Consider the following 25940-nt stretch of genomic DNA (forward strand, 5'->3'; position numbering starts at 1 on the left):
TGTCACAGACCAGCTGCACAGCTGAAATAATTAGGGAGGGGGGGGCAAAGCTAAAAGAAAATTGTGGAATGGACTTACCTGGGTTTGTGACCAAATCCAAAGGACGGAAGCGGAGCAATTGATTGGGCAAGAATTCAAGTTCAAGCAGGAATTGATTTGAAATTGAGAGGCGCCTAAATAATTTGTTAGCCAGTAGAGGATCAAAGGTTTTTTTTGTGTAGTTTTCGAAGTAGGAGTTGAGCCACCGAGATGAGAGGGTGAGTGCCGGGGGCTTGGACCGGACGGACCGGATTACGCCCACGAAGGTTTCACGGATTAGCGGGCACGGGAAAGGCCCGTATGGGTCGCGAAGTGCGAAGTACTTGTGGTGTATGTAAATGGGGGGAGAGTGTGGCACCCTTGCGCGAGATTCGCTGAGGCACACCATTGGCTACTACATAGGCTCCCGCGGGACCTCACGGTCGCTATGTAGTAGGGTGTATACAGTAGGTTGTGGTGAGAAAGAGAGGAAAGGAGGAACAACCGGATCTGAAGAGAAAGAGATAAAGACAAGGTTCACGGAAGCATACGATGACGACATAAACGGTTAAGAAAGACGTCATGAATCATGCGCAATGTTATCCGATTACAAAAGCCAAGGAGATCCAACGCCAATCATCCTGTTAGCAATGGTGGGCCGCTACGCTACACTACGCTACAGGGCCACTTAGTGTTAGCGTAGCGGCAAAAAGCGCCCGCTCATTTTGAGTAGCGTTAGCGCGCTGTTAGCGCCGCTACGCTGCGCTACGTTTCAGCGGCGCTAACAGCGCGCCAATTGTATGTTAGTGTTAGCGCGCCACTACAGTCACTACGCTACGCTACGCTACGCTACAGCGCTTTTAGCGGAAAAAAAGGCCTTTTTTTCAGCTGAAAGCACTGTGGCGTACCGTAGCGCGCGCTCTTTTGCGCCCTGCGTGTGTAGCGTTAGCGCAATTGCGCGCATCTGCGCTAACGCTACGCTAACAGCTAAATTAGCTGCGCACCCTTTGCGCGTAGCATTAGCGCAGAAAGGCGCAATTCCGCTAACGCTACGCTAAAAGTTAGCGGAATTCCGCTACGCTACGGTTAGCGTAGCTGGCCCACCGTTGCTGTTAGTCAGCTTAACAAATAACACATAAAGCACGTGTTAATCCATAATCAACAAGATATTTGTTACAATCAAGTCACCAAACCAATACAATCCATGGTATTGTATTGCCAATACATTCTGATACAATACAACACAATTTACAAGTGTATTGCTGGGAGGGGCCATTGGATTGAGCGCCAATTGCCCAGACAAGGTGTTGTTTTTTTAGATACAATACCACCGTATTGTCTCTTTTTTTCAATACAATACATGGTATTAAATTCTGATGCATCAAAAAAACAATACTATACATAGTATTGGCCAATACCAATCCTGTGTTGTATTGTTTCACCGTTGCAAAAACCTATGAATACCTTTTATACTCATTTGGGATTCAAGGGATATTCTGAAGCAATATGCCCTCAAGGACTGGGCAGTCAGGTGGGCTGAGGCCGGCGGACAAGAGTTGAAGTTTTTGAAATTTCTCCCCCTAGGTTGGTTGTAAGTCCCTCCTTTGGAGGGTTGCTTCGCGACAGCGCTTACACGCCTCCGGGACTTGGCTAAGCTTGATTGAGATCAATGAACGCGCCGCCATGGCATGCCCATCGTTGGCACAGGAGTACTAGTGCCCACCGTGACTCCGTGGGACAGTCCCGAGCACGCGTTGACGAAAGCGCCATAGAGGTGGCAGCGGATGTGGTCCCAGTTGTTTTGATATAGGGTTGAGTATGACTCACTATTAGCACAAGGCACAAAAATGATACACGTGGTTTCCCCTCATTTGATTTCGATGTTGCAAGGTTGTACATACAATTGATGTCTACGTGATGCAGGAAAGATTATGGACCTAGATCAAGACTTTAGATAGTAGTAGTACGCAGGATTGCTTTTACGCCTAATTGGCTCCAGTACGAGGTTTTTGCTCTGAGATCAGTCAACTTAACGATAGAATTTCGAACCTTAATCCAGAGAAGAAGCGGGTCATTGGGATTATCAATGATGATTATGCTGGAAGAAGATTCCGAAAGACTTTCGGTATCAGAGGTGCGATCAATTGCACCGATGGACTTCTTTCTTCTCTTCGATTTGTGACTATCATCATGATATTCATACTCAAGCCGATTCCGTACTTGCTCATATTCATGAAGTTGTTCAGCCAATTCGCTCGCCTTGAGGGCACGTTGGCGATGAAGCACCTGAAGCTTAGCAGCACATTTTGATAACAATCGTTTTTCGCAACAAAGATCGAAGCCACTCGAGCTAGATCTGGATTCAGATAAGTTTGTTGGAACAAGCTCTGCCGGGCTGCTTGGCGGGTCTTGAAACGGCGGCAAATCTTTTCTTACTGTTGAGGGTGGTGTACTGGCAATGCGAGAGATATAAGCGAGATCCAGAGGAATTTGCGTGGTCCTGGACGAATGTCGAGAAATTATTGCTTCTTGCGGCGCACGACTTGCTTCTTCAGACGTGTAACTGGCTTCTTCATAGGTGTGCCGTGCTCCTTGGAGCGCACGATCAACTTCTCCAGCTGTGCCCTGTCTAATAGATCCGGACGTTTCAGATGATTCCTCTAGGTTGGTTCGGCACGTTTCAGATGATTGGTATCGCTGTGTTTCTGGTTCTGTTTCTGAGTCAGAAGCGTCCGTTTGCGAGCCACACGATCTCTCTTCGACGGAAAATTCAATTTCGGTGGGTCCAGGAGGCACTGAACAATCTAGATTTTTGGCGGATGATGGACCTCCTAAAAACTGGGCTGCTTTGTGCTTATCATGCAGCGTGGTTGTTGGAAAGTTTTGTTCCCGTATCGATTGATTTTTTGGCGATTCACAATCGAGCTTCTCATATTTCTTAAAAAACTTTTCCAAGCTGTCGAAATGTGAATCTTTCCAATCCAAAAGATCAATAGACGTGATGTTATTCGCGAGTTTTTTCTTATGGCGGTGTTCGTAATCTTTTATGAATCGGGTAGTTTGCTTTTGCATCTCTTCAGCAAATCCGGAATCCAGCAGAGAGCCAAATAACTTTGGGATTGCGTAAAACTCGATGAATCCGGTATCCGCAGACGTCGTATTGGGGAAGATGCGCTTAGGTCGAAATGCCGATATGAAATTTAAGATCTCCTTGAACGACGAATGGCGGGTCAATGGGCAAAGCTACATAGTCAACAATCACCGATCATTAAAAGCAATGTTAATCAATGATCTACCACATTAGTCAAGATATTACAAATGTGAAAGTCACCAGTAATGTCGGCCAGGGGTCATGCTTTGATTTGGGGTTCTTCGAGGAATGTCGGGCGGCCTCAGCCAGTTGAATATCAAGATCTGCCTTCCATGAGCTCCATTGCTGAGTCGTGAATTCAGAAGGATTGACGCATACAATCCGAGGCTCTTGGTGTCTTGCGCCTCTTGTTTCGGTCCCAGAGTTGGGAGACTGAGGCTCCGGAGATTTTTGACTTATGTCGAAAACTTGGGAGCACCGCCGAGTTCTTTCACAAGCATGGAACCTGCTCACTTTCGGTCTAAGCGTCACGTGAGCTGACAAGAGAGGAAAGTGCTTTTTGAACATAGGTTGGGTATATATTTGGTGCTTGTATTGATCTACGTGAATCTGAGTCCAATCGTGAATTGTTAAGTCCAAGTAAATTCTTCAAGCTCTGCCAAATTGCTTGAGTGTTGTGTAAACCCACCAGAGTTTTGAAGTGGGTGATGATACGTTGAAGCAACTCTTCGTATCCCCACGTCCAAGAATTAATGAAGAATCTGGTATCATCGGGATATGTCGACATCATTTCAATCGTGATCTTGATCGCGTCTTCCTGTTTAGAATGAGCATAGAAGTGAGAAGAAAGGTCAATCAGTTAGGTGATGACTGCGAGTATATCCGAGAAGATGCTCACACCTTTGTCAAGACATCGAACTTGGTTAGTAAACTAGATGTATCCAAATAGATGTTGTCCAATTGGGTGAAGGGGAGAGAGGGTTTGGCTTTGGAATCGGACGGAGGTTGATGGCTGATCATTTTAGGCGATCTTTCATCTTGATGGTTCAGGCCGGGAGGTGGTCTTATAAGTCGCTGGTTTATCCCTTGAGGTGAAACGACGAAGGGTGCGAGTTGAGGCTCTTTGGTCAACGACTCCACCCACCATGGCTCAGCACGAATATCACCGGTGTATAGAACGTTGCGATTCGACATTTGGATTAAAAACATTGCAGAGCCTGGACAATGGTTAGCTGGAATAAGTGTGACGCGACAGTTGCTGTGACCTTCAATGTTCACTGGAATATCCTCAGGTTCGTAGGGTTTCAGAGCTATTAGGAGACCTACACCGCCGGACTGCTTTGGAAGTAGATTTCTGTAAGTCCGGACCATCTTTCCATTTCGAACACCATCAGCTTCATTTACGCGAGCTTTAACTGGTCGAATATTTAGGACGATTGATTTTGTGAGCTCCGAACAGTAGATCATTGAGCCGTCGAATTTATCGAGGCCAGCCATATGGTCCGAATGAGCATGGGACAAGAGATAAACCACCGAAGATCGACATTTCAGTGGAAGCCGGTCATTTTGTTGGAAGTTATCCACGCGAACCAGACCATCGAATTCACGAACTGGGAGTCAGAGATGTTTAGCAATCGTTCAACATCACGGGTAAACGGAAGACTGACTAAAGCCATCGAATGTCGACATCGTTGATTGAGCTTGAAGGGGACGCGGAGTTGGCCATCGGAAGTGCCCGGGCTACACAACGCGCGACATGTGTGGGGGGCCTCGCGGAGCTCGCTGGCGCCGGAGCCGGGCGCGGGTGCGTGTTGCGCAACGAGTGTAAGTGCCGGTTCGACCCCCGGATCGAAGAGATCAAATGGAGTTAGGGCTATAGTGAGACTGCGGCGCATCCTCGCCTGCCGCTCCCCTTTGGGTCTATGGTCGGCTACCGGCTTCCGCGTGCCGCTGCCCCTCCGTCCCCCATCAAGATGTCGACTTCACAGAGCGTCCAAACCTTCGGAAAGAAGAAAACCGCTACCGCCGTTGCCTTCTGCAAGGTAAGCAACCCGCCTGACCAACTAATCGAGCAAGACTGCGAGTCTGACTGTCTGAAGATGCGTTTCTAGGATGGCAAAGGACTCATCCGAATCAACGGAACTCCCATCGCCCTCGTTCAACCTGAAATCCTCCGTTACAAGGTCTACGAGCCCATCCTGATCGCTGGTGCCGATGTATGTTGTCTTCGGCCACCCAAACCACATCTCGTCAACATTCTCGCACTCTAATGCTCTGCGTTACCTTGATCTTACAAGGCATTCTCCAAGCTTGACATCCGGGTCCGAGTCACCGGTGGTGGTCACACTTCGCAAGTCTATGCCATCCGACAAGCCTTGGCCAAGGCCGTCGTAGCGTTCTATGCCAAGTACTATGGTAAGACCCCTCTCGGCTCATACATGCATCACCCGTTTCCATTTTGCCAACGCAACTTGCTCGCAAATCATCCTGCGCCTCAGACGCTGCCTCCGCTCTCGCTCTCCGAAAAGTGCTCATTCAGTACGACCGAACCCTCCTCGTCGCTGACCCCCGACGGATGGAACCCAAGAAATTTGGTGGAAAGGGTGCCCGTGCCCGCTTCCAGAAATCGTTGAGTCCTATCCCACTACGTACTCCACTGGCCCTATGCATTCTTGCATACCCCTCATTGAATACTAACATCGACTTCACTCATCATTACTCTTACTCCAGTTACCGTTAAATCCGCGCGGACTCATGTTGCCAATTTTTATGTCTACATCTCCACATGTGCCATGCAATCAATCCCCTGGTCGATCATGATCTCCACAAATCAACAGTTCCCTCCCCCATAGACACCTTCATGAACTGTCTACACCGCCACCCGGCCATCAAGGCGGGTGAGCTCCTAGCTCCATCTCCATATGTACTCGTTATAAAGCAGAGAGCCCACTTCATGGCGCCTGCAGACGCGGGAGCATGCCGTCGAAGAGCACGTCTACCTCGCATCCCCATAGGTGCCCTGAGGCCATCGCCCAAACAGATGTCCCAACAATCTCAGCATGGACGCCCGGGGGATATCCCGCCCTGGCGCCCTGAGCTCGCCCCCCCTGCGCCTCGGTCGGGTTGGCGCCCATATGGGCTGCCCTAGGTGCGCCACCAGAGATGGCCGCAGGGCGTGGCTGGATGGCGTCCTGGCGGCGTGTGGCAGAACGGCGCCATCAGGGCGTCCGGCTACTGCGGGGCCCTGGTGGCGTCCGGTCGGCCGCCCTCCTGACATCCCACTTGTCCCGCTGTGTAGGTCCCTGAAGATCCCCAAAGTGATCCAGAGTTCCAGATTTCAGATTTCCCTGCAAAATCTGAAATTCCAGATCTGTTCAAAAGTGACGGGAAGGCCTCCAGTAAAAGCACTCACCACATATGTATTTTTTTTTTGAGGGGGAAGAGGTAGTAACCAAGAATTTGTGGGAATCTGGGAATGATGGAGTGATGACTCAATCTTCTCCCTATCAGCAGTCCCCTGTTCAGTAGATGACTTCCCCTCAAATATGCCTTGCAAAAGTTGATTTAGACCCTAAGAGGTCAAGATTTTTGCAGGGAAATCTAGCTTTTGGCTCTCCTTTGCACCCCCCCCCCCCCCCTCAGCAGCATTCCACTGTCCTGTTTTTTTAAAAAGAGTAATCACCAAAATTGTATGAATCTTCTGGCCTAGCTCTGAACCTACACACAAAACCTATATGAATGAGCTCAAAAAATGTATGGATTTTTCAAAAATAGAGGAATTTTGGTTACTGTGTTCCATGGGGGCTTTCCTGGGTCATACTTATGCAATCAACTTTGAAATCAACTTTGAACATAAATGCAACCACATGGTGCAGCTGACTTCTGTCTGATTGGCTCCATGGAGAATTTTCTAGCTTAACTAAGCCTCTCAAACAGAGAGTCTGGCGGTCCCTGCCAGGAGGGCTCTCTGTAGGAGAGGCTTATGAATAATATCTGCAGGCTGGTAGACAAAGAAAGGATTTTCAATCCTATAAACACAAAAACACATTTTAAAATTCACCAAAATATGTACAAGAAAAACTGAATAGACAGTTTTTTTGGCAGTACTGATGGGCACCCTCACCCAAGTGTTTGAGGCATAAACTCCTAAACTGATTGAAGGAGTCCATTTTGGAGGTCAAAGGAATCCTTGAGGATATTCCATTGCTCTGAAGATTCAATTTTGGATTTTCTGATAACATGCACAATTGAATATCCTAGCTGCAACAATTGAGTGGCTACAAGTGTAAGATCTGCAGATATCTGCAGGCTTGTGAATCCAATATCCACAAGGCACAATGGTTTTAATTCCTTGGTTACATTCTTTTGTGTTTTTTTATTTTTATTTTTGAAACATTAGTACAGCAAAAATACTAAGGATTGCGGAGATGAGACCAGAACTGTTGGAATTTTGCCATTTCCTCTTACTTACACCTCTAAAACATTGTTTCATGTCATTCTCAAAAGCATTGCCAGTATCCTTGTTAGTACAGATTTTATCACACCAAGTAGTCATTGAACCGTGAGTAGTAGATAATATCTTGTCATACTTGTTATCACGCATAGTCTCAGAGATAGTATAAATGAAACTTGTCTTGATCAAACTTTTTCATTATTCTATTGTCTTCCAACCACTTGTTGGCCGCTTGTTTTTAGTCTATTTAAAGCCAGCCTGCAACAAGAAATTACACTCATCGGTTCTCCTCATTCTTTCTCCGCGCCCCGCTGAGCCGCATCCGGTGAGAGAGTCATCCTCACTGCCCCAATTCTTGAGTTTTTATCAATACTCATCTTAGCCCTTTTATTTCTTGAGCCTGAAAGTTCTAAATTCTAACAAGAACCATTTGAAAGCTGAGATTAAGAAGTGTAATTTGTCTCTTGGGAAGCTCCACAGGAGCTGAGGTGGAGGCTGGGTGATGCTAAGTATTTTTCCTCCAGCCATTTGTGATTTCTTTCTCAGCCAAATTTTTGACTTTGTGCACAAGTCCCTCCCTGCGGGACGGGCTGCTTTGCAGCCAGCCACAGTGAGCCTCCCACCAGGGGTACTTGTGTCATGTCAGGAGAATTGTGGATTTGATCTTGAATGCCTGCAAGCCAAGCTTATCAAAGTCCCCCAAGGGGGGGCCAAAGCCTCAAAGGGTGGTTTCCAGGAGGGAATTACACCCTTAGAGCATCTCCAACTGTCTGGGGGTGGATTGGCTTGCCTTGAGCAGCTTGCAAGCGGATGTCCCAAGCTGTCACTAATGTGTCACAGCAGTCCGTATTACAGAATGTTGATTTGGGCGGGGATGGATGCCACACTGCCAATACCGGCCCAAGCTGCCAAAGAAAGCAGCCAAGGGCGGCTTTGATTGACAGCTGTTGGATTTCTGTCTTTCCACTCATCCCTAAAACCCCTTTACTTTCCCTTCTCCCTCCATTCCAACTACTTTATCCTCCTCTATGGACTTGTTTTCAGATCAAAGCTATCCAACACTTATGTTGCCCCCTTTCTATGTGGTCTGTCTTTTATTCATGGTCATGCTTCTTTCTTACTGATCTTGTAGACTTTGATCCCTGCTCAGATTAGACTATCAGCTTTCCTTGTTTACTGCTTATCCTCTAGATTGCGCGCATCTCTGATGGGGATATCAATGTACCTTTTGACATGTTACACTGAGCTGAGAAGTTTCAAATTCATTATTATTTTATTCATTATTATTCTCAAACCACAAGTTGATGCCATGTACATAGTCTATTTAACCATAACCTAGTCCAAAGCAATCAACCCATTGGTTTTCTCCCTCTTTTTCCGCCATTGAGCCGATCCGGTGAGAAAACCTCCTCTCACTGTCCAGCATATCCTTACCGCATCTCCGCCTCCCTTTTTTTGGGTTCTCCGGTCGAAAACTCATCAACAGCCGCTCATTTTGGCAGCTCTCTCAGCAGCTCTGCTGGAGGCCAAAAAAAACCTCCAGCCCACCAAAGTTGGACTCAGGCCGCACAACATTGGCTCTGTTGGAGATGCTTTTAGCTTGGCTAATTCCCTCAGTGGGGTGAAGCAACCTCTGAAGGAGAGACTTATGTTTGGTGGTCAGTTGTTCATAATCAATCTCACACACTTGTCTCTGGACACTTTTCTTTCTAGATTTCATTTCTGGCTCCACCTAAACTGCCTCATCCATGTACTATCCTCATCTACCCCCAACACTTCTCCTTGATCTTCAATATCCTTTGCAATATCTATTGTTTTTGATTGTGTACAGTGCAAGATGTTTGATACAGGATGAAGCACACCCAATGGTGACATAAAAAAGGAATTTGAGTGCCCCTCAAGGCCCCCAAAAGAATTTTCAAAAAATATGTAACAAGATTCCTCATGATCTTGTGTATCTTTTGACCCCCTGTTACCTAATCACCCAATGAGAAATGGTACTGTTACAACAAGTCAAAAATTGCCATTTAGAAATTCTCTCAGGCCACAGGGTTGACTTAGCGCATAAGTCCCACCTTTCAAGGGTCCCTGTGGGAAGGTGTCCCCCCTCCAAATAGAGAGGGAATTAGTTAATTTTTTGTACCATAGTTGCAAAATACCATCAATAAGTGACCGGACCACTCCTCCACAATATTATCCCGTAGAAATTTGGGTGATCCATAGAACTCTGCTCTGCTGCTCTGCAAATGTTGTAAGGCTGAGAGCAGGGTAAATAAAGTAAGGTACATATAAGAATGAAATAGCTCCACAAAATTAAACTGTAAAATAAAAGCCCCTCCACATAAAAGGTGATAAATCTGTGAAAACATAAGAAAAACAACTGTAAAGCAAGCACAAGACCTCTGCAGAGCAAAACTGTAACGCAGGTAAAGCAAGTCCGCAAAGAAACATCTGCCCTGAAACATACACAACAGTCTGCAAAGTAAAGTGGAGTATGTGGTGACTCTGAGTATGAGGCAGAATCCTCCCTCCCCCACTGTAGTTATATAGAGAAAAGAAAGAGAACTGAAAAATATCCTCCACACGCCTCCAACACACACCATCCATTAACACCATTCACACATGCACACTTGCCATCCGCCAAACGCTATACACACACTGTGGTGGAAGAGCATGAACCTCCTGTATGAAATGACCAGAGCGGACCTTCTTCTATGCAAGATATTCCCAAGTAGTTGAGGGAAAATCTGAACTCAGCGTAGCATAAGCGTAAATTAACTCTGCAGAAGAAAAGTAACCCGTAAAGCAATAATAGTAATCAAAATATGTTGCAATAGTAAAGCAAACACCACAAAAAACCACACAACACTTCACCGCAAGAAGTAGCCATAAAAGAAGGATAGCCCTAATAAACCATAATAAATCCCTATCCGCCAAGTGCTATACACATGCACACACATCATCCTTCAAGCTCTTCTCTGACACACGCACACCATCCGCCATGCTCTGCTCTCACAATAACTCCCGTAGTCTCTGCTGCTTGACTTTGCCTGAATTCAAAATCCTCTCTCCCTAGCTTCCACCCCCCTGTCTAACCTATGATGTCAGGATCTCACCTGCCGCCTCCACTATTTTTTCTGAAACAAAAGGACTAAGAGTGTTTATTAATGAGATCAATACACCAATCTAACTACAGCTCTTATTTGATAGTGGGGAATTTAAATGATGAGTTAAGCTAAGAGCAGGTAACTGGCTGCTGTCTACTTAAAATCAAAGGGATCAATAAAGAATAAAGAAGAAGCTTTCTTCTGATCAAGGTGGTTGAACTATAAATGAACAGTTGCTTGTTAGCTTAAGCTATTGACGCTTTTGTCTATTCAGGTCAACTTTTCTCTTACATGGATAGGAACTTTGGCTCCTACTAGTACTGACCAGCTTATGAGACTTTGTCAAAAAAGTGTATTATTCATTCAACAATCTCTTTTCAATTTAACATTGATAAAACAATTCAGCCTAGCTATCAACTTGCTAATCACCTTCTGTTGTTTCTGCTCTTTGAGTATATCAGTGGTTGTCGCTGAAGTGACACAATGGTGAATAAGAAACTCAAGCTGATAGAAGGAATGCAAGTGAGAATAGGCAAGTATAGGATACTCAAGGAGAGATAAAGCTAAGGAAAACAATGATAAAAGGAAAAGAGAGAGAATATAAAGCCCCAATCACAACACTTTGTTGTAATTGCTTGGGCCTGGTAGAGATCTTGAGACTCGGCCTGGTAGAGATCTTGAGACTCTATTTTGGCTCATCATAATCTGATCCTTCCAGGAGGGTCCCTGTCTCTAAACCTTTCCAAGCATATGTAATTGCTTGGGGGAGGCTTTTTGCTTATTCATGAGGGAATATAATTCCCTAATGGTCCTTAGTAATAGCTGAAACAGTTACTAGTACTCTGTGAAGCCCCCGCGCACCAAAAGATTTCACAAGAGATATCACAAGCCTCCCTCTCACTTGACTACATATTCCGGTCCTCACACACTTCCTAGCTGGCAGAGATCCCTGACTCACATCTCTCCCAGCTAGGTAAGCCTTCTTCTCATTTTCCTTTTTCCTAGTTGTCCTCCTCCTCCTATGCTAATGTTCATGCACTTACAGAGAGATCCCTGACTCACATCTCTCCCAGCTAGACTTTTTCCCCTCATATCTGCAATTACAGCCCCGTCAACTAGAACTTTGCCTTGAGTTTCCCTCCCTGTGCCCCACTTGACAAACAGTGAAGGACTCCCAACTGGAGTCCTTACATACTTGGGACCCATTTGCTCAATAATACTCTTGGTGTGGGGAGGTATTTGCTCCACACACTCTATTAGAGTCAATCTCTTGGCGCGTGGAGGTAACTGCTCTGCACGCTCTGGAAGCAGTCTCTTGGCGTGTGGAGGTGACTCCTTGGCTGCGTGTGCTCGAGGCTGACAGATTAGATCTGCTGGTTTTTTTGGTCTTGTACTGCTCAACGTTTTCTAGCAGGATGGGAATGAAGTCTTACCACAATATCTTAATCTTCTAGGTAGAAATCATGCTGCTCACCTTTGGTGCTGGCTGATATTCTATTTGCTAGAGGTCTCTGATCAGGACTCTCCACATGTTGGTTATTGCTGCTTGCAGGTTCTGAAACTGTAATACAGTTTCACTGTATTCACAATTCAGATATAATCAGTATTTTCACAACTCCGCAGCAATTGCTTGGAATGCGTAAAATTGTTTGCTTTGCTTACCATTTGCTGAAGCGGATTGAGCTCCTGGCACCCTCTTCAATTTATGAGGAAAATGCCTTTCACCTTGGCTGATAATCTCATATTTTCTACACTCAAATACTTTGCATTTAAAAATGAACATGAGTTAGTTTTAATTATTATTTCACTCTTGCCACACAAGTTCAACTCAAAAAATAGGTTGCATGCAATGCTATCTTGTCAATTTGTTTTTCAAATCAATATCAATAGCACCGTCAGTTTGAATCTGTTTGAATGCACATGCATCATCCCTTTTTATTCTTTGAGGGAAGGGACAAGGGACTTGAGTTCAAAGAGGAAGCCACAATTGGGCTGGTTGGGATCAGAGGTGAGATAGAGATGCCTGGCCATTTCTCATCCTACTCCTCAATGGGTGGGGGGGGGGGGGGGGGGGGGTTAGGGTGAGGATGGTGAGGAATGGGTAATACACTTAAGAACCATCCAATTTCAGGGCTAGTTCATTTTGCTTTTGAGGTTTTACATACTCCTTAGTGGATTCCAACTTCCATGACCACTGCGTGGCTCTCTAGATGACATGAGGATTGTATATTATGGCACCTTAACCTCAGATTTTGTTCATGCTGCATCACCATTTCTGTTTACCAAGAATGACCTAACTTGGTCAAGTCCCTCCTTGGGGGAGCAAAGCAACCTCAACAAGAGGGACTTGCGGAGTATGTCAACCCCAAAGCAGTAGAAAATTAGCCCTTTTGGTGGGAAATTTTTTAAAACCAATCTCCTTCATGAGTTTCTACCTTTTTTTTTCTCCAACTTTTATCTATGGAATGGCCCAAGCTGTCTCTGTCTTTGCACTATTTTTTCTCATCCTCAACTCCTTTGGTTGAGCTGCAATCAGATTTGTAACATCATCAATTTCATATTCTGTACATGCAAAATGAGGAATACACAATGAAGTAGGCACATTTCAGTCACAAAAAAGGGCTTCAAGGCCAGCATCCATGGCCCCAGAAAATCTGGAATATCTCATGTAGAGAGCAACTCCATGAGGTTGCATATATTTTATTTCCCCAAAACATTATTACCCAGTGCAAATAGTGTGTCTAGAAAGGATTGAAAAACATCATTTTCTACCATGGGGTCAACATAGCACACACAAGTCCCTCCTTCAAGTCCCTCCTTTGGAGAGACGCTTGCATATTTAAAGTTTGAGTATAGGTTAGGGATGTTTCATCATCTGCAGACTGGAGGACTTCCCGTCAGCATTTAAAGAGCTCTAAATGCCTCTCTAATTCCCAAATTAAGACACCTACCCAAACCACAAACAGCACACATGAGAGCAACAAAATACAGGTTTAGGAAAACATTTTCCTTGCCCCTGAAAATTAAGAGTTTGGTTGTGTAAATTGAGATCTGGGAGGCTCCCAGACTCAATGGGAAGTCCTCCACTGTGCATCTAATCCTCAATGCAGCTCCCATTTTCATGATTGATTTGGGACTTTTAGTACACATGTTCATTTTTGATATCACAAAAACTTGTGCAATTGACAAGGGTCAAAAGGTAGGTTGGCACAACAGCAGGTTTCTATCAAAAGTGGAGGACTTCTTGTCGAGATCTACAGACCCTGCAGAACCAGATCTACAGCCCCTGGGACAGCATTTCCCCGCAAAAATTAAGGTTTTCTGGCTGCAGATCTGGTTCAGCAAGGGGCTGCAGATTGACGGGAAGTCCACCAGTGTCCTACCTCACCACTATTTCTAAAAGGAGGGTACCCGAAGTGTACCGTTTCGTGATCGGGGGGGGGGGAGCTTCGGTCGTCCGCCACACAGCCCGGCTTGATATTTAAATACATAAATACATGAAAATACATCATACAGGAAAGAAACGCAGGAGTGGACTAAAATGGCAGTCGATGGTGAGCTGGTTCTGTTTCCGAGCTCGCTCGGGCAAGTTTACACTCAAATTTCGGTCACCAAGCAATCCACGAGATGGACCAAGCTCACCGAAACATTCAAGAACTCTTATGCCCATCCACCTCAGTTTGTTGCTCGAGCACCGGGGCGGGTCAACATCATTGGGGTGAGTGGAAGCGGGCTAACAAGAACAGAGTCTTGATATGTGGGAGCAGATTGACTGATGAGATGATCATGAAATCGACATGTGTATTTAGGAACACATTGATTACTGTGGATTCTCTGTGTTACCGTCTGCTATAGAGCCTGATCTCTTGATTGCTGCATCGGTCGAATATGCGAATGAGCCTTCGGATTTCAAGTCTAGCAATCAGCATATTCAAGTTCAAGCTATCAATGTCAATCGTTCATATCCTGAGTTTTCCTTCAGCTATGCACCATCAGCGAAGATTCCCGTCGGCAATGGGGGGTGGTCAGATTACATGAAGGTAAGAATCAGGATGGCTACTTTCATTGGCTTTCTCTTCTGCTTGTAATCTAAGCTGACTTATTCTTCTACTTTTAGTCCGCCTTTAATACGTGTCTTGATCATCTAAGGAACTCATCGTCATCTGTGGAAGTCCACCTACCCACTTCGATCAAATTTCTCGTCGATGGCACTGTTCCAGCTGGATCGGGTCTATCATCTTCTGCAGCCATTACCACGGCATCAGTCCTCGCAGTTCTCTACATCCATCAATCCGCCAAGCAACACATCCCTAAGACTATTGCTGCTTCGCTCGCAATTGCAGCCGAACAAGCTTGTGGCGTCAGCGTGGGCGGAATGGACCAAACAGCTTCGGTTTTCGGCCAACCAGCCAAGCTACTTCACATGTACGACCATTGACATACATACCAAATTATTCCTCGAGAAGGTATGATTCAATTTCTGATAGACCTTGCTTCATTTGCCAGTGAATTCACTCCGACAATCAAAGTCGTCCCTCTCGAACTACCCGGTCTACCACCGACTACTTTCATAATCGCCAATAGTCTAGTGACCTCCAAAAAACTGGATTCAGCAAAAGAACAGTACAATTTAAGAGTAGTGGAGTGTCGGATTGCCAACCGAATTCTTTCGGATAATTTGTTGAAAGGCAAACAGCCATATCCCAAGGACTTCAAGGGGCTCGCCGAGCTTTTCTCACCACATCAGTCGACCCCTCAAGCAATCCAACGAGTTTTGGACAATCTTTTAGAAGTTAAGCTGTTGGGTGGTACTGAGGGCCTTACTCAGGAATCCGTCCTCGAAAACCTAGGAATCAACCAAGAGCAGTTCGAGGCCGAAATCTTGAACGGGATGGTTGTCGAACCTCGAGGCGGAATTTACAAGCCCTACAATCGAGCACGTCATGTGGTCAGTGAACAAATTTGATCCACGAAATCTGGCATGCACATTGCACATTCAACAAAACTAATCAAGCCACTGCTACATACAATCCAAAAGCTCACTGAAGCTCTCCGAGTGTATAGGTTCAGAGAGCTACTGGAAAATGCCAGCGATTCCCATGATCCTGAAGAAGTGATTTTAAGCATAGGTCGATTGATGAATGAATCACAAAAAAGTTGCCGGGAGGATTACGAGTGCTCTTGCGACGCGCTCGATGAGATGGTATCGATTTCCAAATCAAATGGCAGTCTCGGGAGCCGTTTGACAGGTAAATCAATTATATTTTCCTTCCAGTCTCGACAGAAAGAAAAAAACATGTTGAAGCTGGGGTTTGCTTTGCTCTCTAATCTAGGAGCCGGATGGGGTGGCTCCTCGGTCCATTTAGTCAGAGACCCTGACATAGAGAAAATAATAGAGGCGTTGAAGTCGCAGTATTATGCAATCAAGTTCCCCCAATTAACTACGCAACAGTTGGCAGATGCTTGTTTCGCTACCAAGCCTGAGGGCGGTGCTTGTCTATTCACTAGCCTCGCAACGCCATTCAGCTAATTCTCTTCCGCAACTGTACTCAAACTTAAAAACTCTAGCCCTTCAGGCTTTTTCTAAAGTTATTCATTTTTACATGTTCCAGATATCCCCAATCAGTTCTGTGCCCCATGATGTATGGTTATATTAGGTATGTTTAAAGCGTCGAGTAGCTTAGCTGAAGAGAGTATGAATAGGAGATGTCCTGCTTCCCTCGTAGAGATTATTCAAATAGAGCAGTTCATATACCGTCATCAACCCCTGCTGATTATGCAGCAAGGCTGAAATTCGACTAACTGGTAAAACCATGAGAGGTGACCGGCAGAGCGACCTCCCATAGCAAAGAAAAGATGAGAACCAACTTGATCTTAAGTCACGCATGGCACTTGTTTGCCCGCAAGTCCCTTGTCAAAAGTGTACAAACAACGCTGGGAATGGATGAATAAACCCTAAGAGTCGATTTGGAGAATCACCCCTAGCTATGGTACGTCTGAGCAAGCAGGTATGCACACATTCTAGCTGCTTAGTGTAAAGGAACATTTCTCGGCTACACTCTCACACACGCTGGTGCACCCGACACGCATACAGTGGAACGTGGAACAAGAGAGAATAAAATGTATGGAAGGGTTCTGGTGTGAGAGAAGGGTTACTTTACGCACCGGTAGAATGGGCCAAAATATGTTGGTGCTGTTGGAGATGTTTCCCAACTTTGGGATATTCTATCGGGGAAATCTAATACTCCACTGATGCCGCTGTGGAGAAAGCGCTTGGTGACTTCGACGAACTGGCCCTTGGAAGCGACGCGTGGGTGCTGGCAATCATTATCTGCCGGTTGACAGATGAAAAACGAGGTTACCAGGGTGCTAGACGCGATGTCTCGCATCTTGTGATACAAAGAGTGAGGAAAAGTGTCTTGATTACGGGGGACTTTTCTGCTGATCTCCAAGGCTATATGCTTTGCTGTGTTGTTTTGGAGCAAGCCGAGCTATGTGGCCGACTGATCGTGTGTATGACTTCCATCAGCTCCCGGTTTAATCAACCGATAAGCACGGAGACATTGGACAGTGTCGAGTTGTCACAAATATTTCAACCAGTGCATATCGAAAGCCGTGTGTTGATTAGATGTAGAAAAAAGGCTGTTTTACTGCCAGATCAAGTGTTCTTGATACCCGACTGGTTTACCGATTCGATGGATCCAGATGACGCGTCTGGGGTCGATAGCAACGAGGTTATGTAAATAACTCAGTCAGCCTTTCCAAGGAGGCGCGCAGCGGCACATCGGGAGCGGAGCTACATAGGCTGCAGAGTTGAAGGGAGCCGGAAGCGGGAAGCTCGAACGGCCCGGCGTCGATTTCACATCCGGGTTCCGCCTGGAAGACGGAGAGCGTTGTCGACCGCCGGTGACTGGATCAAACGTTCCTCGGGTTTAAGAAGAACGGTGCACGATTAAAGCTGCTCTGCTCGGGCTGCCAAGGACAGGGTGAAAGGCCAACCTTCCAACGAGCTTGCCAAGAAGGGAAGTCACGTTGGAATCGACACCGCTGGACTCATCCACAAACCACAAGGCCTTCAACCAGCACTCCACCAAAACTCCCAAGGCGCGTCAAAGAAATCGACACCCCGGGCGCTATCTGACAGGCTGTCACCACTCTTCCACACTTCCGGTGCAGCACGTGGCATGTAGCGACCATTTACAGTAGAGTCGTCTGGGAAAATCTATCCACAGGTACTGTACTACGTGAACATGTTGACTTGATATGCTGCTATAAGGTATAGGAATGATCTGTCACTAACCAGGTACCTATTTATTTTTTTGAAGGTGAACGCGATAACTTCGAAAGATGGCAGAGGAGCAAGTTCGTTCGCTAGATGGATTCAGCATATTCGGCTTGATCATCGTTCTTCTGGCTAGTGCGTGTCCATTTTTTCCCAGGCCAACGCGCCAAGGTCTAACATATTCTTTTTTTCTTCTTCTTCTCGTGGCTTCGCATCAGTGGTCCCCGTGTTGTTCCCGATTCGAATTGGCCTTGGAGAGTCGTTAACGGGTGCATTGAAGAAGTTGGCCATCGGGTGTCGATTGGTTGGCCCTCCCTCAGAGTCGCAAGCTGCTGCTACATCCACACAGCCCCCCAGCCCAACCACTGCGGCAAATTGGCAGCTCGTATTGAACCTAACCACCTCACCTCCAATCGCAGTACTCATCCTGCTCGCAACCACCACGATCAATGGGGGAGTCATCCGGAGCGGAATCGTCGGCGAGGGCGACAGCAAACCCTATGATGTACTTGTCCTGTTTATCTCACTGGTCAGTCGAGCAGATCGTCATCTCCCCATATCCTTATGGCTATCGCCTCGACAAGTCACTCGAATCTTTTCACTGATCTGTGTTGTTACAGGCTTATATCGCGACCGCACTTGACTCAACGGGCGCTTTGAGAAGTTTGGCATTCCTCGTCTCGAATCACACGAGCGGGTCCGGCCCACAACTGTACTTTGTTTTGTACTGTTTCTTCTTCGTCTTTGGAGTGATCTTTGGTAACGACCCGATCATTCTCTCGGGCACTGCATTCTTAACGTATTTCTTGAAGCATTGCGGGGTCACCAATCCCACCGCATGGATCTTCATGGAGTTTGTTGCTTCTAATGTCGCGAGTGCTGTCCTGGTGAGCAGTAACCCAACTAATGTCCTGCTTGCCCAAGCTTTTGACTTGAACTTTTTGACGTACGTTAGCCTTTTTTTCAACAAGAAATATACCTCTACGCCCTCTTTTTCTTACTCATGACTCTGACTTTTTCTTCTGGACGATGTGTTTGTGCTCAAAATAGGGGGTTTACAAAATTCACCATCATTCCTTCCCTGGTTTCGGCTATTGTGGGATACATCTTGCTCTATGCGCTCTTCAAATCTCTGACAGTCAGCGAAACCCACATCAGTTCATCGCCTCTGCCCGAGGGAGAGGGCAAATTTCCAATAAGCCAATCGCCCGAACACGCCATTAAGAGCAGGCTAGCGCCATTCAGCGTAACCAGGATCCTTCAGCTTCCGAAAGCGATGTTCCGAGCAATCCCACGAGCCAACTACATTCCCGATAAATTGAATCAACCGATCGTGAATCCACGCTCGGTACTAGTTGACCCACAAGGTGCATTTTTCCATGGAACGTTAATGATCACTACGTTGCTCCTTTTGGTTGGGGTGACTTTCATCAAGACTGCCTCGGTTTGGCATGTGACTATGCCAGCAGGCATCCTGGCTTTGATCCGAGACATTATTTGGGATCTTCGATCGCAAAGCCGGAAGTCGAGCCCCGTCGAAGAACACGAACTCGAGCAAGATCTGGGTCGCCTTCCACCTGCTGAAGGATTATCCAAAACTGTTCAAGAAGATCAGCTGCCCCGAAAGAGCGACGACGCGTCTATCCCTATCGCTCAACCGAAGCGACCTGACCCTCTTCATCTTACCGGGAATGTTAAGCAGGCAATTGATCAACCTGTTCAAGCAAATGAGCTTGCGACTCTCTACTCGTCAGCTTGACCCTTTCTTTTGCTGCACTTTTCGATCATGAGGTGTCCATTTAAATTTGATTGCTGACCGCATCATCCTTTCCTTGGTTTTGGGCGACAGGGTTCCTCCAACCAAGCCTTCATCACAGCAAGACACACGGTGGAATCTCGCTGGATTTGCGGCCGACTTAGCGCGACGGTTTCCGTGCACCTCAAGGACAATTGAACATTTGCCATTGCCCTTGTTGCCGTTCGCTATCGCGATGTTTATTCTAATCAGCTCCTTGAGTCATTTGGGCTGGGTGACTGTCTTCGCTCGCTGGCTTGCTTCCGTTTGCACGACTCCAGCTCGGGCAGTTTATATTATTGGCTTGCTAGGCAGCATGGTATTATGCCCTTTTATGGGCAGTAAGTCGACATTTTTTATCGTCCAATTTTGCAGCTAGTACTAACCGAGATACCCAATTTCTTCTTTTTCCCATCATATCGTCGAACTTTTCCGATCTTTCAAAAACATAAACAGCTAACATTGGAGCGACAATATTAATGGTAAATGTGATCTCAGATCCGCACTTCAGAATGAACTCTCGAGTGATTGAAGATCCGAGGATCCTCACATCGGCGATCTTTGCGACTGCAATGTCGTCGAATATTGGTGCCTTTAGCTTGACAATCCCTTCCTCTTTAGCCGGCTTGTTATGGCGCCAAATCCTCCAGCAAAAGAGTATTTTGATCCGCAATCGGGATTTCCTGGGTTGGAATCTCTTGCCCGTTCTAGTTCTCAGTTTGGTCTCCTTAACCATCGTTTTTGTCGAAGTCATGTTTATTTTCAAGGTTTAATGTTTTTGAATCTGTGCTTGTGCTGCATCTAAATTCTGGATTGATTACTAAGTTTTAGTTCCGGTTTTCTTTTCTAATAATGTCTGTGACAATTGCAAAACACTTGATCAAACAAAGTGAAATTAGACAAGCTAGAAATAAGCTTGCCGAAATCCGAGTCACATGTCTTCTATTCCAGGAATCCACGTCATTCCATTGTGAGTCCAAGGAACACACCGGCATAATATTCGGGAAGATTTCATTCTTTGACCAGCAAATGCAACGCCGCTCACGGCCAGGATTAGGTATTTAGTTGGGTCAAGTTCGTTGTCACTATGTAGCGCTGCTTTTCAGGAAAAGAATGGCAAAATAAGGTTATAGAACTCAGTCAACCTGCTTTCAGAAAGAGGGGGTTTTCCGGGAGTGAATCATGGGTATCATGGCGGATGATAACAATATATCATATGAAAAAAGATGCATTTGAGTTCGCGAGGGCTCTCATGAACAGAGGAAGAAGTTGATCAGAGAAGTTCACATATAGTATCTAGGCTTATCTAGGAGTACACAGCGGGACAAGTGGGATGTCAGGAGGGCGGCCGACTGGACGCCAGCAGGGCCCCGCAGTCGTCGGACGCCCTGATGCCGCCGTTCTGCCACACGCCGCCAGGGCGTCATCCAGCCACGCCCTGCCGCCATCTCTGGTGGCGCACCTAGGGCAGCCCAGATGGGCGCCACCCCGACCGAGGCGCAGGGGGGGCGACCTCAGTGCGCCATGGCTGGATTTCCCGCGGGCGTCCATGCCGAGATCCTCGGGACATATGTCTGGGGATGACCTCACGGCGCCTACGGGGAAGCGAGGCAGACGGTCTCTTCGACGGCATGCTCCCGCCTCTGCGGTCACCAGGAAGACATGCATCGAGATGCCTTGGGGGCCGCCGTGGGCTAGCGGGCAGGCGCGCACGTGATGTGGCTATTGAGGCCACAAAGGTCGTCCAGGGGGCGGGACCGCCCCTGGCAGACGCTAAATGATCCCGCCAGCGCTCATAGGAGCTGACTGGGGTGGCATCTGTGGGGCGTCGTGGAGGCTGCCGTTGTGTCAATGCGGACGCTGTATGGCCCATGGGTGAGCTTTCCGGGCAATAGCGGACAGGGTACATAAACATTTGGAAAATCTTATAATTCTCAAGAGCAAGAAGATCGGGGAAATCTACTTAGATACAACAGGAGGGACACTCAAAGTAGAGGGGAATAGGCGGGAGATGTGCAAGAGATTGAGGGGGTGGGAAGAGGGAGCAAACATAGCCAAGATTGCTTCACAAGGACTGCTGAATGGTGGGGAGGGGATCACGAGTACATATCGGTGATCTCGGCAGCTAGGGCCCTGATGTTGTCCTCGGTCAGGCACACACAAGCGGATGTATCGGAGTCCTCCAACATGGGGGGCTTGCCAACTTATCCACCTGTGACATCAAGGAGGTGCCTTGCGGGCGGCTACACAAATGATCTCCTGAGGGAGGAGGGGGGGTCAATGTCATGTTTGCTGACTGCAGTAAAAGGGGATTGGTATGGAGGGTTACTAACCTTGTCCAAGGGAAGAGATTTAGCCTCTACCAGTGCTCAATTGGTTCCATTGGAAGGCGGGCCAGTGTGAGATTGAAAGCTGGTTAGTCGGTGGAAAATGTCCGCTAGCCGCCTCCTTCAAGAATATTGATGTCCGGGCTGTGTGATTGTCGGTAACTCGGCTCCGCACTGCTACTTTCCGCTAGCCTTCAGCGCTCCTCTACTGAGCCTGATCTATAGCGTAATAATCCGCAAGTGAATAAAGCTCCGCACTCCGTAAGCACAAAATCCGCAAGTAACTCTCAAGGTAAAGATAAAAGTCCCAGATAATCCTCTAATAACTCTAGTACGTTTGTAGTTGTAAGTACAATGATGAGTGATTCCGTAGATAGATAATCCAATAAGTAAAAAAACAGAAGAGAAGAGAAATCCCCCCCTTCCCTCCATGCACATTGCCGTTCCCACCCAATCCCGCAGGTCTGACACTTTCCCGCACTAGTCCTCCAGCTCCACCCGCTCTCCCACTCGTCACTTCCCCAGGCTCCGCTCCTCTCCGACGCTTGTCCTCCCACCGTCCTCTGTCTAGCCCCCGTCAGTAGTTCTCTTGCCACCGCCTCCACCCCGGTTCCACCCGCTGGTGGAACCCGCTTTGGCTGTCGTGGTTCACCCGCTGACGCGCCGCTGCTACCAGTCCACGTGTGTAGTCCCGCCGCAGTCCAGCCCTGCCTTTTTCCGCTCCGATCCAAATACCCAATCCAAAATCCGCAATCCGCAATCCGCAATCCGTGCATTCCAGTCCGCGCGTGACTTTGCGTAAGCTTTCTTAGTGTGCTTTCCTGACCTCATCCTCAGTGCTTATGTCACCGGAATGCACTCTGCCTGAGCGGCTTTGTGCATTCCCGCCCGCGCTATCCCCGAGTGGACATTCTACTGCGCTTGCCCATATAAATCACCACACCGGTCAGGGTGACAGGAGCTGGGATTGACAATAAACTGGGGCAGAAGCAGGTTTAACTAGTTAATACTCAGCAAGGCAGGAGCAGGATGAGGAGGGGATTTTTACTAGGTCAGACTTACCTGGGGGGTGTGGGGACTTACCTTAGGAGTAGGGGGAGGGGTGGATTCATGATATCGGAGAAGTTGCTGGTATGGGGGAAAAGTTGGGGGAAACTTTCTGGGCACACAAGGGATGTGCTGACTTGGAGCACGGTGATACTTACATATATCACCAGGTCTGGGTTAGGTCTGGGGCACAGCAGGACAAGCAATCGCTTTGCCGCATCAGTGGGGCCTAGCAATGGCCCCCACTGCATTGGGTTTTTTTTTTTTTTAAGTGCTATTGATTTCACATACCGCACTATTTATCTGTTATGTTTTATGTATATACAAATAATCTTCTAAAGTATTCAAATGCACACCAGTGTGAAGCCCCCCCGCTTCCGGTTATAGGGATCCTCCCTATTCACCGGCTAAGGTAGTAATCCTAACCCTTTCTTTCCTATACTTCTCGGACCGCTCTTGGTCCCTGGATCTCACTGTGCCGTTTCCGTTCCTTGTCTCCTGTACGCCGCTCTTGGTGTTGATATTCTAATTCCTCTGTTTGCCGCTCTTGGCCTATCACATATATATTGCTAGCCTTTCGCGGCATCCTTGTAGATGCTCCGCATCTTGTTTCTCTTATCCTTGTATATTAGCTGATCTCATCCGAGCCGGAGTTCTCCAAGTCTGGCCCCACATATATATATCTTATTGTTGTGACAAGCCCATCAGATGGACTCGTCCCTCCCTCTTTGTCTCGTCTCTCTCCTGATTCACCTCGAGCACTACTCTATCCCTCCGGTCTATAAATAGACCCCCTCATCCCTGCAATGAATCCCCAACTTAGTTTGCTCGTATCTTTCCTGTACTCGAAACCGTCGAGCAATCACACCAGGGAACTAAATGATGAAGCGGCCGATAATGTGTGAAGCTATGGTGTATAGTAGAGGAAGAGGATATAAAATAGAGGAAAAAATAAAGGAAAAAAAGAGGAGGGATTGAAATAAAGGATTCTGCAGAAAGAATAAAGGAAACTAAGAAAGAAAAGAGCAGAAAAACATAGTAAGAGATTGGGAAGAGGATTATGATGCTTTGGATTTTGGAAAGCCCAGCTCATTGTCCCATCCCACCAGAAGATTGAGTGTTCCAAGCGCGTCGAGGCCCCCACAACCTGTCGCCACTACTGAAAAAAGGAGGGGATCCTTGGATTATCCCCCAATAATCCGAGGTCTGTCGGTCTTCAGGGAGTCAGGGATGGGCTCCCTAGTCCATCGCTAGTAAATACAACCTTGTGATATTGTGATTTGGAGTGGGCATTGGGGTTTTGGGGATGCAGGCCGCACCAAAAAGGAAGAAAGAAAGATTGTTTACACTGACTTTTACAGCCATGACAGAGAAGTCAACGCCATGGGAATGGACGACGGCCTTTCCACCAAAGTTGAGCCGTCCGGAGGGATCGCCAATCTTGCTGAAGTTAGCGAACGGTGTCGAAGCGGCAGCGCCCGAGATGGATAAGAACTTAGCTTGGCTGTTCATTGAGGATGAGGAGGATGAGGGGGATTGGTGCATGTCTCCGAGCTTCATCATTGGCTTGGTGAGGCATGTGAGGGGGAGCCGGGTCAAGGACCACCAACACTCCATGACGCGAGCCAGCCAAAGCCAAGCCGACTGGATTGCGGCTCATGGGCCCTTTGATCGCCCACACCTGGACGGGGGGCGCCCATCGGGCGTCCTAGCCGCTCCGGTGACCCCAGGACGCAGTGGCGGCCCCCATAACCAGTGGCGCCATCTGGACCCCTGCGTCAGCCAGGCGACCGGCATGGACGCCCCCGTGACAGCCGGCGGTGACGCCTCCCCTACCGGTGCGTCACGCTGGCATCTCACCGGGGCGGCCATCTGGCGCCCAGGTTGGTGGCATCTCAGGGACCAATTATAAACAATTATTGAAATTTTATTGTAATATTTTTGAAACTCGTTTGAAACCAAAATCTGTTAAATTTATGTTGCCAATACAGGCCCAATTAAGTTTCAAAAAAGTCTGGATATGATTTTACAATCATAAACCTGGAGCCCACACAGGCAGAAATCCAAATCCCAAGACAAGACCGCCTGTTGCAGTGTCATCCCCCCCCCCTCCCCCGCGCAACCAACAAACCAGGTCCACCACCACCACCACACAGCTTCACACAACAGCGTAGAACCGACATTGTGCTAGGAACCCCTCAAGGGTGAGGCCCCTTGTGGTTGGGACGCTCAGCCGTCGGCAAGGACCGTTCTCTTCTACTCTGACGCCGTTGACATAATACTCGGTGGGGTGTGCGCATCGAGCAGCAGCGCGGTTTGGGCAAGTTCTCCAAGCTTGAGGAAGGGCTGGAAGCCAAGGTGGGCCCGCTCCGTGGTGTCTTTGGGCTCGAGCCGCCAGCCAAGCGCTTGGAGGTTGGGGAGCTATTGCGGCCGCAGGGGCGCCGGGTGCCTCTCCCCCAGGGGCCAGAGCTGTCTTGGACATCTGCGACTTCTGCCGCGGGAAGGTGTCCATTAGGCTGGGGGCTGGACTGTCGCCAAAACATCTGCATGCGGCTGTGTCGTGCTTATTGAAGTAAAAACTGAGTGGTACTGTTGGACTAGTGCAGTACAGTGTCCAATACATGCACTGTACACCTGTAATCTGTTTGGATAAAAAAGTTTTGAAATTTTTTGGTCCCAAATGACCTCCTCGAGGTCATTTGGCTATTTTTGAAAAAGTACATAAGAAAAAGTTAGATAGAAAAAGTTTTGAATGAATTTCGATTTTTTTTGAATAAAATTTCAATAAGCGTTTATAATTGGCACCTCAGTTGCCCACAG

The 25940-nt window shown here is 47.3% G+C and overlaps 6 protein-coding genes across 6 annotated transcripts; 3 read left to right on the forward strand and 3 right to left on the reverse strand.

The window, feature by feature from the left end:
* Positions 1–1968: 1968 nt before the first annotated feature.
* On the reverse strand, positions 1969–4606 carry PtA15_3A752 (uncharacterized protein; the record flags this gene model as incomplete). Its single annotated transcript, XM_053167751.1, has 4 exons — positions 1969–3261; positions 3350–3718; positions 3798–3926; positions 4010–4606. The coding sequence occupies 4 exons, from the start codon at positions 4604–4606 to the stop codon at positions 1969–1971; spliced, it is 2388 nt and encodes a 795-aa protein (XP_053018937.1).
* Positions 4607–4656: 50 nt separating this feature from the next.
* Positions 4657–5004, reverse strand: PtA15_3A753 (uncharacterized protein; the record flags this gene model as incomplete). Its single annotated transcript, XM_053167752.1, has 1 exon — positions 4657–5004. The coding sequence occupies one exon, from the start codon at positions 5002–5004 to the stop codon at positions 4657–4659; it is 348 nt and encodes a 115-aa protein (XP_053018938.1).
* A 78-nt stretch (positions 5005–5082) lies between these two features.
* On the forward strand, positions 5083–5849 carry PtA15_3A754 (uncharacterized protein; the record flags this gene model as incomplete). The annotated part of the gene is made up of 5 exons (XM_053167753.1): positions 5083–5151; positions 5221–5325; positions 5407–5524; positions 5608–5737; positions 5840–5849. The coding sequence occupies 5 exons, from the start codon at positions 5083–5085 to the stop codon at positions 5847–5849; spliced, it is 432 nt and encodes a 143-aa protein (XP_053018939.1).
* Positions 5850–14210: 8361 nt separating this feature from the next.
* On the forward strand, positions 14211–16199 carry PtA15_3A755 (uncharacterized protein; the record flags this gene model as incomplete). Its single annotated transcript, XM_053167754.1, has 6 exons — positions 14211–14387; positions 14479–14709; positions 14787–15094; positions 15176–15617; positions 15708–15918; positions 16003–16199. The coding sequence occupies 6 exons, from the start codon at positions 14211–14213 to the stop codon at positions 16197–16199; spliced, it is 1566 nt and encodes a 521-aa protein (XP_053018940.1).
* A 1817-nt stretch (positions 16200–18016) lies between these two features.
* Positions 18017–20519, forward strand: PtA15_3A756 (uncharacterized protein; the record flags this gene model as incomplete). The annotated part of the gene is made up of 6 exons (XM_053167755.1): positions 18017–18086; positions 18170–18480; positions 18572–18897; positions 19002–19700; positions 19801–20087; positions 20203–20519. The coding sequence occupies 6 exons, from the start codon at positions 18017–18019 to the stop codon at positions 20517–20519; spliced, it is 2010 nt and encodes a 669-aa protein (XP_053018941.1).
* Positions 20520–21966: 1447 nt separating this feature from the next.
* On the reverse strand, positions 21967–24737 carry PtA15_3A757 (uncharacterized protein; the record flags this gene model as incomplete). The annotated part of the gene is made up of 2 exons (XM_053167756.1): positions 21967–22005; positions 24474–24737. The coding sequence occupies 2 exons, from the start codon at positions 24735–24737 to the stop codon at positions 21967–21969; spliced, it is 303 nt and encodes a 100-aa protein (XP_053018942.1).
* Between the last annotated feature and the right edge of the window lie 1203 nt (positions 24738–25940).

The sequence above is a fragment of the Puccinia triticina genome, chromosome 3A (genome assembly GCF_026914185.1).
Source record: "Puccinia triticina chromosome 3A, complete sequence".
In the NCBI taxonomy this organism is placed as follows: Eukaryota; Fungi; Basidiomycota; class Pucciniomycetes; order Pucciniales; family Pucciniaceae; genus Puccinia; species Puccinia triticina.